At 43.3% G+C, this 12720-nt stretch overlaps 1 protein-coding gene across 1 annotated transcript in view; it reads right to left on the bottom strand.

Moving 5' to 3' along the window:
- Positions 1-5495: 5495 nt before the first annotated feature.
- whrna (whirlin a) overlaps positions 5496-12720 on the bottom strand; it is a 115840-nt gene continuing 108615 nt past the window's right edge. The window contains exons 10-12 of the mRNA XM_034547072.1: positions 12484-12650; positions 10703-10825; positions 5496-5678 (exon numbers count right to left, since the gene is read on the bottom strand). Of these exons, the coding sequence (XP_034402963.1) occupies positions 5496-5678; positions 10703-10825; positions 12484-12650 (473 nt within the window). The remainder of the gene's footprint in view (positions 5679-10702; positions 10826-12483; positions 12651-12720) is intronic.

Raw genomic sequence — 12720 nt, 5'->3', positions numbered from 1 at the left:
AAGGAAGATTACTTTTATCTTTTCCTAACTGTATCAAGGGGATTTAAATTAAATGTGTATCTTTATGGATGTTCAAAACGTTTCATTGATATGCACACATAACTAAAACAAAAACAAATAATACAAGAGACAACCAAAATAAAAAGGATTTTGTTTTTTCTTTCAATCTTTTTGATACTGGGCTTCATCAATAGTTAAAATAATTTTCTTAAATTTAGCTTATTTAACTTTTCCAACATTATGAAACAGAAAAAATGATAATTAGCCCTCTCCTGTTTGAACATGACAATGCCTTGCCCACAAAGCTTGGTCCATAAAAATAAATGGTTAATACGTTTCGTGTGGAAGAACTTGACCGTACTGACCTTCCCAGGTGAATAAAGGCTTTATTAGCAGCAGATTAATACCACATGGTTCTGGAAAGACATTTTCAATTGCACACGACTTTAATGTTTGGGTCTCTGGTGTCCAAATACTTTCAGCCATGTAATGGTAACACACTGACCCACTTTCAAAAGATATCACTAGAGATGTTATAATTACACCTTAGCCCCACAGAACATCATTATCAACAATCAAATCGTGTGCCAGAATTTTTCCAAAGGCAGCAAAGGCTAGAACTGAACAGTTAATGTGTACAAAAAAAGAAGTTACACCGAAAAGAAAGGCTTATCAATCCTGGTTTCATAAATCCTACAATAATGCTCTATTATTGCACGTCAACTATAGAAAACTTGTTGAAACTGAATTGAGAGAAAAACAAGAGACAGAGAGATGAAGATGAAGCTGACAACAATCAGCCTTCTCTCATCTTCATTCCTCTAATAATCGATCTTGTGCAAACCTTTCCTTCACAAAAAGAAATCAATATATCATCTTGGTATGAATTTGAATTTGGCATTATCAGAGAAGAGTATTTTATGGCCACTGGCACTGATCATTAACCTGCTCAGCATGTCTGAAAGATGGCTGGTGGCGGGGCTGAATCAGCCTGGCTGCATAAGGACGCTACCTACCGGGATACCAAACAGAGGGAAGCATGAAATCCACCTCACATTTAAGGGGCTGGAACTATTGGTGACTTTTGTCTTTTCTTTCTTCTTTTAAAGTCAAATCTGCTTTATTTGATCAGCCAAAAGTCATAAAATAACAATAAAAAAGGCTTTACAATGGAGTTTTTACTCTTTTCTCATTCCTATACATGAACTCATAAAAAGAACACAGCATATTTGTTGGGGGGGGATTAGTGACCTGTCCAGGATGTTCCCTGCCTCCCTCCCAGCGCATGCTAAAAGGCTCCTGCAGCTCCCATGTGACAAGACCAGCCGTATATATAAAAATGGATTGAGGTACATTTCAGTTGCATTATGAAAACTCTGCTTTTCAACTGAATTCTAAAACCATGGACATTAATCCGCCGCTACGAGAGCCTCCACTTCCCTGGGAGGACCTTCCACACGATGTTGGAAGCTGGGAGTTGTATGTTGGCTCTGGCTCACGGTCCGTGTTCCAGTTCATCCCAAAGGTGTCGGGTGGGGTTGAGATCACGGCATGTTGAACAGGACAGAACCTTCCCCGGACAACACGCATATTGTTGTCTAAAATACCATCGTATGATGTTGCATTAAGATCTCCCTTCATTGAAACTAAGACCCCAAACCATCCCTGAGGTCAAAACCAATTGGACCACATGATCGTGTCCATTAAAGTGACCCCGTACAACGCCACGTGTCCAACTTCAAACAACAGACTTCCAAATAAGAGCAGACGGCCTCCCAAGTTTTTGTGCAGTTATCTTTATTGAAAAATTAAACACACTTTCTGTATAAATAGCATGTCCCTGTACAACACTCCTCGTTAAAATGTGACGGGAGCAGGCGGAGGGAAGCGATGGAGTGACAGGAAAGCAAAAGGGGAAGAAAAAAAAGGAGGCAGCTGAAGAGCATGGCAGGCAGGGTGAGAAGATGAACGTCAACAAAATAAACTTGTGCAGCTAATAAAGCGGGTGGCACACTCAGTGAAGCAAATAAACGCCGTCAAAGAGACTCAACGGGTGGTGTTTTACGAGTGTGACCTTTGCAGGGCAGCAAACCGTGGCACCGTGCAACAGGACGAAGTCTGAGCGGATCGTGTCTCGCGTCGGAGCCGAGGCCGGCACCTCTCTGTCTCGGCTTCTGATTAATGAGACTGTCGGCGACTGCCGTCCTTCCCTCCATCATCCCTCCCTCCCTCCCGCCCGGATGGCCCTTTAATATCAGATCAAAGAGAAGGCCGGGGTCTACAAGATGGGGTCATTGTGGTATTATGGGGCCTGTACCGACGAGGGACGACTCCGCAGTCAAAGTGTGCTGTATAAATGTTTGAATGGATAAATAAGGTAAATAAAAAAGCGTCTGTTTTCTTTCCCCGTAGAGCTTTAGTCACGTTTGACTGAGCGTGTGAATTGATCAAAGCAGGGTAAAGAGATTGACCTCAGTTAAAGGGATTCAATAACACGAGAGAATACACAATACAATTGAAGATTTATAAAGTCTCTGTGTCCAACCCTTAAACTTTTTGTATATACGTTCCTTCTGAAATATGTCCCAAGCACGAAGAAAACTGGTCCAAAATGTGTTTCCGAAAATAAAACGCTTGCCTCATCCTTTCAGGGAAAAAAAAGAAAGGCTTTTGTCAAGAAATTGAATTTTTAGGTAAGGAAGTATTCTTAAAAAGCTATTCCATTTGTTTGTGGAAATGTATTTTGGAGTTACTTCAAAGGGTTTTAAAATGTTTTTTATTTGTCTGGGATAATTCCCTCAAAGTGTTATCCCTCCCGGCTGGAACACCTCTAGTGAATGTAAATTCAATGTGATATTGGGCTATACAAAATAAACTGAATTGAAAATACAATTCAGAAATATAGCCTGCGCTTTTCACTGGTAAGATTGAACAAATTAAAAATCAAAAGATTGGCCACAGCAGTGTTCTACAAAGCACATGCACTTTTTATTCCTCCTCCTTTCCTCTTTCCTTGTCTCCTCTCCTCTCTCCGAAAACGAGTTGTCGCGTGGGATGTTTGAATGTTCAACTCAGAAAACCAAAGCGTTCATCTGTGTGAGCGCGAGTCCTTCCAGATGTGAATGTTCAGGGGAGAGCACTTCTCATCTGTCTGAATTCCTCGTGTGTCTTCTTATCTAGCTCAGACTGTCTCGCACACACACACACACACACACACACACACACACACACACACACACACACACACACACACACACACACACAATGCATTTTAAGTTGGTTTGTGGTTGCGCTGATGTTTCTCCAAATGAAGTGAGTGGATGCACTCAATAGTTTAATACGGTGGCTTTGACTTATTAATGGTACAGGAATGTTTCATAAATCCTGCTGCAGAATTATAGTTAAAGCTTTAGCTGGTGAAACATTAGTGTGATCTACTGCTCCATATATATATATATATATATATATATATATATATATATATATATAAAAGCTGGTGGACACCGAAGCAGAGCTAAAAGGGAACTAACAGTCATCAGGTGGGCCAACACTCAACTCAAAATGAATAAATGAACAATGTAATCTGCCAAAAATATGTCAGAAGTATACGTTCTTGTGGAGGTCTTCTAGCAGCAATGATCAACGAATGCTGCTTAAACAATGTGGGTACTTTCTTACTTCTCACTTGTAAAATGAGCAATAGAACAAAACATGGCCTTTTGACGGATCAACAGGCTGAAGAAGTTACGCTTAACAATGTAAGAAATGAAAGATTCTTTACAAAATATATATATCTCGGGATCATAATTTGGCGTTATACAGGTACACAGGATGTGGGTATTTGCTTTTTTGATTGGCTCGAGGTTGACATTTTGAAGACGGACAGCAGGGGCATCCATGTGCTGTTCTCTTCTCTTGTCGTCACCAGAAAGATGAACACACACAACGCTCACATCCACGCAGAGAACACTTGGATTAATTAGTCCAATTACTTCATTCTTCCACCTGCCTCCTAATGCGTGACACGTGGAGCATGTTTGCTGTGAATCCTCTTCACGCGCTGCACTCTTCCTGAGAGAAAGCAAATCATCACAGCGGCACTCACGTCTCATCTGCATCTTTCTTTTTCGCTCTCTCATTCTCTCTCGTCCTCCCGCCTCTCTCTCCATCTCTCTCCATCTCGCTCCATCTCTCTCCCTCCATCTGATTGCTTATCTCCTAATTGCTTTTTCCATAAGTGGATAGAATGCGTGCGTGCGTGCACACGCTCCACGTGCGAACATGTGAGGAGGGGTGTTTCTCAAATCTTTGGCAGTGTCGTCCTCTAAATGTCTCACGACGCCCCTCTCCAGCATAATTGCTGCACTGAGCATTGGATTCAGCATTATATTCACCCTCCCCCCCACCCAGGGTGAATATAATTAATAAAATAAAATCATCAATTGTCATTCAGACTAGCTGAAGCAAAGTTGAGCGGTCTGAGGGGAAGAACGGAGGGATTTGATCCCCTCAGAGAGAACCTCCACAATAAACGGTCCAAATCTGAAGACATACAGCATCTTTGATCCCAACTGAGCTTTCCAAAATTCTGACTCTGAACGCGACAACCTTGCGCCCCGCGGTGCATGCTGGGAAACCTGGCTACAGTGCATGTTATTTTCACAGCATTTTAAAATTCAGCTGCTTTAGTGTGGACGTTAGTCTCAAATAATACAGATACAGGTGGAGAAGTGGAAAGGAAACAGGAAATGATTTGCATTTGTGTGGAGCAATCAAATGAAGATTTCCATCATAATTTTTTTTAATGCCTGATGAAACAAATATGAGCGTGTGATGAGTACTTCTGTTATACAGGCCGGTAGCGTCCCTGTCAAAAGCGTCCACTCCCACATCACCAGGATGGCCGGAATTATCATCGTCTATTATTCATAATGCAACAGAGGTTGGGATTTTTATAGGTCATATAGGACTATCTTTATGTGTACAGTATATATGCATCTGTATCTACATTTGTTCATTTTTACATTTACAAATCCAAGCTTGTAAAGTCGAGCGCGGCTAAGTCTCTCGTGGTCGAAGCAAAAGAATAAATAAAACAGGGCGGCCCACGGGACGTGTTCGTGATACGAGAACTTCCAGTCCGTTTTGAATGGTTGGAAATCCACGAGTTATTACAACGGAGGGAACAAAGGAAAGGGTGCACGTCTCACTACTTTCCATTTTAGTGCATAAGGTCTCACAGTGGGGAGGTAACACGTTGAGGAGCAGCCTGAACGAAGTCCACGGTCGGAAGTAATACCTTGTAAATGTGAGTATCATGGATCCAGAATCAGGGGAGGGTTTCTAGAAGGGCTCAGAGATCAGTTGGTGGTTTGTTTTGTGTCCGTCTAAAAGAGTTGTGCCATTTATAACAACAGACGCTTCCATTTCCTCTTCCTTCCTCTTCTCCTCTCGCGACGTCCTCGAAACGCCTCTTCGCCGTCTCTCCAACTCGGCTATAGCGCCACGTTGAAGTCGGTCACCAGGAAGTCCACGTGGTCCCTCTCTTTGGTCTTGAAGGCCTCGGCGATGAGGCGCGCGGCGTCCCTGTGCTCGCGGCTCCTCATGGAAACCCCGTTCACCTCCAGGATCACCTGACCGACCTTCAGCTGGCCGCAGTTATGAGCTGAACCACCTCTCTAAGAGACAGAGGGATAGAGACAATGACACATTTAGTAGGAAAAACACAATGGATGGGGCCTCGTGTCAGAACCACTCGTATAAACAGTTTTGTTAAGCAGCACCGACAAGACACTCAAGAGAACGTGCTGGGTTCATCAATTTATTTGTGAGTAGAAAGCTTCACTTAGACCTTAAAATCATCTGTTATTATAAAATGAATGTCAAGATAAACTGCCTTTCTCCGAAGTGTGAAAAGAATCAGAAAGCCTTCATTTGAATACATTTGAATACATTTGGAGTCTATGGATGCTCACACACTTTCATCCCTGCTTCCTAGCTCTACTCTGGTTTGGGTTCACACTGACTAAAAAATAAACCAAGAGCTGTAAACATGGAGTCGCACCGACTGACAGGTAACCCCACCGATTGACAGTTGTGTGAACATGCCGGCGTGCCATAGATCAAGTCATGCTGCACTTCAGTGCCTCTTTATTTATCTTGTCTAATGTCCCAAAGATGTAACTGATCGTGAGTCAGGACGTCATCTGGACCTCCTCATCATGAATAATGAACTCCTTGTCACTTTCTGATGTGTCAGGGAGTCACCTTTCTTCAGTGTTCAAGTACAGCTGGTGTGCGTATGGATTCACGATCAGCAGATTGATTCTAATAGTTAGCGTATGAATTCATGATCAAATCCCACAGCTCCTTTCACACAGTCCTGTGGACGGTTGGTTTGACTTTAACACCACACACAGACTGCACTGGATACCGAGACCTTTCTTTTCAGGCGGCCTCGATCCGGTTGTTCGGTCTGCACCAGAGTCCCATTGAACGGAACCAAGCTGGTTAGGTGTGTATGTTTCCGACCGCCGGACCTGAACCCCTGCAGTCTTTCTCCGAGGTAAAGGAAAGCGGCGGTCGTGCATATAAAGTTGGGAGGTTTGTAAATCTCACACATGTACAGATCTACTCATGAACAGGTGGCAGTTATCAAGCTCACCTGAGCAATTTTCTAAATATGACTTGGAATCCTCGTGCAAGCAAAGGCTCACGGATGTACAGGTTTAGGAGACAAACAAAAGTCTGGTGTTACAACTAGCGATTCGTCGGCATATTTACAAAATGTCATGCTAGAAATAGACCAGGAATGCCTTTCCTGTCTAATGCATGTACAGCACCAGAAAACTGGAGTATATGAACGTGAAAAATGTAATACATGTTGTGTAAATGTCATTTCTGTATGCCGTCTTTGTTTGGCTGATTAAATATGGCCACAGCTCAAGCTAACGGTTAAAAATCCACTTCTCTGTGCAGCAGTCGAATGTAACCACCATGGTCCAAAAATCCCAACGGTAAAGATTATCATGACATAAAAAAGAAAACCTATCTGTGGCAAAGCTCCAAGGATATCCAAGAAGCCCACTTGTCTCTGTAGCTCAGAGGCCCTGCAAAACGTTTTTACTGGAGAGCCTTTCTTTTGTTCTATTATAAAACAAGGTCCTCTCAGCACCCAAGTTAGAATTTAAATACCACGCCAAAAATGTGACAGGTGCTTTATTACCATACTGAAACACACACACACACACACACACACACACACAGACATAAGGCTGGGCAGTAAATGTTTGCAGCCTCGTGCCTTTAGAGAGAAGTGAAATGTTGTCTTCTGACCGGCAACACTCGCCACTTGTCTGTTATTGACACCCTGACACTTGCACAGGACACATGATGTCGACTCAGGTCTCATTCCCAGAGTGAGTCTCAGCTCCTTGGCAGTGAGATCAGAAGACCCCCCCAAAAGGCCTCCCTCTGACACTTCTTTGTTTCTCCGAACCCGAACAAAGAGTCACATTTGTTCACCTTATCTGAATGTCACATCCGTTACCAGCATTACGTGCCACTGCAAGACATAGTGTGTTCTTTATGTTGAGAGGCATCATGTCACGGCCTCTTGTGACAGTGTCATAGGTGACTAAATAATAACACAATAACGTCACGTACCGTAACGTCCGTGAATAAATAAAAGACGCCCTTAGCGGACCTACGCTATGTAACTAGCATGCCAGTGTTTACTTTTGGTTTCACACTGGACGTGAACAGCAGTCTCCTGGTTGAAGGGCCGGTGTTTGTTTGTTTGTTTGTTTGTTTATCCCATCCATCATCCCTCCTTCTCACACTCTTTATACTATGTATTATCACTGTAATATTTGAAGGTTACTATACCACATAACGTCTATAACGGTCGCTTGATAAACTACTTTGCTTGTTCTGCTCGTTGTACTATTAATTCAAAAATGTTGACATTCAATGAATATGGTATGCAAAAATCTTTACAATGCCAACATTTTATCCAGGCAACTGGGCTGAAATGATGCTTCAAACTTAATTTAAAAAAAAGAAAGAAAAAAAGACCGTGGTCTTGAAAACACACCAGGTAACACTTGTGTTTTCCTCCCTGTCGGCTCCATGTTCTCCTCCTCCTGACTCTGACAGCTGACCTCATTATGTGCGACTTCTAGGGCTGAGAAACACCGGCAGCGCCTTCCACATCAGGGCGGCACCCATCAGCTCTCTCTCGCTTACCGAGCCGGTGACAATTACCGAGCCGGCAAAGCGCTCTCGGTCGTCGTGACCCGGAAGACGGCGGTGATAACAAGCTGTTGCTTCAGGAGGGCTGATAGCAGCCGGCCGGCAGCAGCTCACTCATCTGCACTTCGCCCTGTGAGGTGACTTGAGGTGATAGCCACTTTTTGCCCGGAGAGACAGGAAGCCAGAGATTTTCTGTCCTCTCTCCAACACTGCAGAGAGACGATACTGTACAGGGCTTTGATGGGATGTGATCTGCCCCCCCGGACAGAACCGAAGCCCATCAGAAAGTCAGAAACTAAATTAATGTTTTTTTTTACCAAAGCAAATGTAGGTTGTGTGTGCCTTGCTCAAGGGTCTAATAACATTGAGTTAGCTTTCTGTCCCCAGGTGACAGAGCAAAGTTTTCACAGCTCACTTCTCCATCGTGAGAACTGAACCTTCGAAGGAAGTCTTCCTCCATTTCTGTAACAAGTGGCCTTGAGGCTACCATGATGTCTCACAGCCACACAGTGTTATTGTTCGTGGGCAGCAGCAGCAGCGGTGTCATGCGGCGTGTCGGCCGGCCCGTCAACGGTCGGGTCAGAAACATCATTCTGGATGAAATCTATGCGGTTCCAAAAGTGTGGAGCTGTAATCGGAGACCCAGCAATAATTTAAACATGACTTAAATGTCGATCTACTTGCCTGAAGGGTCTAAATGAACTTTAACTTGAACAAAAAATTAGCTTGTCTAAATAATTTGAACCTTTTTTTTGGGGGGCAGCCTCACTGGACCTCCTCATGTCACGATGATAAAGCACCGATTCTCTCTGCTATTAACCGTTGCACCCAGCTGCCGGTGAGATTTAGAGCAATTGGTTCTGGGTCTCGGTGGCTTCATCTCAACCTGAAGAGCGTCTCAGACAATCCTCGGCTGAATTTGCTCTTTTATTTCAATAGTTTCATGGTTTAGTTATTCTCGGTGACAGACTACTTTGAAACTCCTTTAAGGCTGTACTCATGTCCCCCCGGAGGAATAAATTCCACAATCGCAAAAAAAAAACGCAGCTATAATAAGTATCCAATTGCATCCATAAGTTTGTGATTATGCTCTTTCGCTACAGAGCTGGCGCTTTGTTATCTCGGAGCTGAGGAACATATAATAATGCAGCTCTGATATAAAATCCGGCGAGTTGTGTTTCTCGCTTCAACAGACGCAAACACAAACATCAGATTAAAAAAAAGAGAACCCGGGATCCCATTGCCCTGGCTGTGTTTGAGGATTTGTATATTGACAACTGATGGGATCAACTGCGATTTGTGAAAGAAAACACATCTTTACTTTGTCCCTTCCCACCACCAACAGCACCAGACCTCCGCTTCCTCACAAATCCTCCCGGTTCCTCCTCTCCTTATTAACATCGCTCTGACTTCTATCGCATCCTTCACTCACACTTGGCGCCCTTTTCTTCCAGTGCACTCTTTGATTTTGAATGTGCTGATTTTCAATCCTTTCATCCCGCCTCCCCCCCCCCCCCCCCCCCCCCCCCGCAATCAGCGGCCCAGCTTTTCTTCTTCTTCTATTTATTTCAACCACCACCTCGGTGGAGCGGGAGGCTGACAGACAGCTCTGAACCGGCCGTGGACTGCAGTCTGGAGCCGCTCTGATCTTTAAATTGTAACTCCCTGGTTCCTCTGTGGTGAGGAAATGATTAGTGCTACAGATGCTGCGGTAATATAACGCTTTGTTGACTTGCAAATTGACGCGGCAGACAGAGAAATGCAAATCCAGTCTCGGTAATAGCTTCCCTCAGAGTTCACGAACGTGACAATATCTGGATTACACTCAGAAGATCTGAGGTTCCAGTATTTTTCCATACGGGACGTGTAAATGTAAAAATGTGCAGCTCTAGTCAGCCTCATCATTCACTAAACATGAACATTGAACACATCTGAACTGAGCTTTGTCATTATCCTTTACATAGGAGGAGCTGTATGATCTCCCGTCTCCGCCTTTAATCCTAAACATCAACATTTTACCGACCGCCTCACACTGGAACACTAATTGCCGGAGTCTTTTTCACGAAGGCCATTAATGTAACAACGAGGACTAAATGAACAGAAATCTCATTGTGAGTTCAGCTGCAGTGTGGATCCATAGAAATAGGTGTGGATATCAAATCCCACCTGGAAGGTGGGCGCGTGGTACAATCGCAGAAAAAATAATGAAAGAAGGCACCCGGGATATATATATAAGATCTGGCAGTTTGGTCTAATTTTGCCCTTTTTTCATTTTTTACTGAGAATTACAGAATTACAGAAAAAAATGTGCATTGAGATTGTGTGGCCTTAATATTAGAGGTGAAAACACTGCCCCTTAGTCCTTGGTTGGCAGATCTTACACAGTGCTTAATGAGTAGAGGTGATCCTAGTGCGGGTATCATTTCATTTTATTATCATTCTGACTCACCTGTATTGTGACAATTCGTGGCAGCGGCTGGCGGGTGTTGGCTCCACCTTCAATGGCAATACCCAGAGTGCTGGCACTCTTTGCCACCCTCACTAGTGTCGAGGTGGGCTCCAACAGCCCCGGCTAAAGTGAGAGAGAGAGAGAGAGAGGAGCACAAGTTATCAAATCAGAAGAACATTAGTTATGCCTATTTACAAACCTAATTATGTCCATAACAATACGAAACCTCCCTAGGTCTTCTTCCCTTTTTGTACAATTATATCTTCTGCTTGTGGAAGAGCTTTGTTTTCACTGAGCACATACGCGCTAGAGTCTTTCTCAATGGATTTACACATTCATAAATGCCCATTACTTTATTAATATGTACATATTCAATCCCGGTGACAACTTTGTGGATGAGCAATAATGCCCTCCGACAGCTTCAAACGTCAGAGGACAAAATAAATCTATTTCTACTCACTTTGAACAAGGCATCTATATAATTTGAATTGTAAATTGTAATTTAGTCACCTACCAAGCTTTGGTAACCTAATGGGGCATCCTTTTCTCCTTGAGGGCTTTTATTCATCTGTATGTTAATCTGAGACATGTTCCTGGGAGTTTATGTCCATAATACATATCAATAGTGGCCAAGCGGTTAAGAGGTATACCTATACTGCAGCGTTCTGGCTATAGGAACCTTCATTGTTGAAGGTCATGCCGCATTCACATACTTCCTAATTACTGCCCAGTTATCGTGTTGCTTGATTTGACGGACATAATGATACGTAGACTATATCATGGCTTAAACAAATGTATTCTTTAGTTCAATTATCATGAGCACATCATTGTTCTCTCTTCTGTAAATGCTGCAGCTTTTTATGAGACAAAGTCGATTCCGCCATCACATTTCCTGCCTAATAACTCTAAAACGGAGACTGAATCGAACAGCCAAACAATCAGGCTACTCCCGTCCTTACTTGTTATTCCTTCCATCAATCAATAAGAACCAGGGAGCGCTTTGAGAGTTTCATAACGCGACAAGCGATCGAGCGACGAAATAAAAGATGCAGCATGTGACGGAATGAAGGACATGAATGAATGAATGAAATAAACAAATGAGTGAAATAAAGGAACATTCTGTGTGAGCACAAACAGAGGAGAGAAGAGATCAAGGTTAGGTTATAATAAAGCACAACGATTTATCGAAGGGTGTTTCTTCAGATGACACATTTGTACTTCAATACTTGTGAGGACCCAAACAGACATAACGATAGACTCCCTGCCCTTATTTAAAAAGCACATTCTCACTATAACTTTAAAACAGAGTAACCCAATAACCCTAAAAGAAAGCCCATTGAGGAAGTGAGGACAAAATGCCCGTATATTTCAAACCAAAATATCTTTCCCCACTTTCTTGAAATATCCATATACTCTCTAAAAGGTTTCTTCAACTTCCAAAAATATTTTGGATATCCCACATTTTTTCTCATGTTCTTAAATGCTGCTCCAATCCCACTGACCAAAAATGTATCCATATCCTTAAAATAATAACAAAATCTCCTCACTTTTCAAATCTGTTTTCCAGAAATGTCCTCACCCTCAAATCTCACTCAAATTGGTTCTCACAAATACAGAAGTACAACGGTGCACACACACACACACATACACACACACACACACACACACACACACACACACACACACACACACACACACACACATTATTCCTCAGAGTTAATACAATGAATCCACTCATCCGTCCATGTTTGGCTGTCAGCTGTTTGGAATGACCCCCTCACCGGTTTGGAGGGGTTTCCCCCGCCACCCCCCAGGGTGTCTCGGGGGTGGCGTGTGCGTGAGGAATGGGGGCTGCTGTCTTTGCTGATGTGTCCTGACTCAGCTATGTCCACCCCGCTGTCCTCACTGAGGGTCTGGCCGCTGTCTGACAGCTGAGACAGGGCGCCACCTGAGTGTAAACGGGCAGATGTGACATGATGATGTTTGGCCTTTAAATCTTCTTATATGGAAGCAATCCA

The sequence above is a fragment of the Cyclopterus lumpus genome, chromosome 12, assembly GCF_009769545.1.
Source record: "Cyclopterus lumpus isolate fCycLum1 chromosome 12, fCycLum1.pri, whole genome shotgun sequence".
NCBI lineage: Eukaryota > Metazoa > Chordata > Actinopteri > Perciformes > Cyclopteridae > Cyclopterus > Cyclopterus lumpus.
This window is presented reverse-complemented; position numbering and strand designations above follow the sequence as displayed.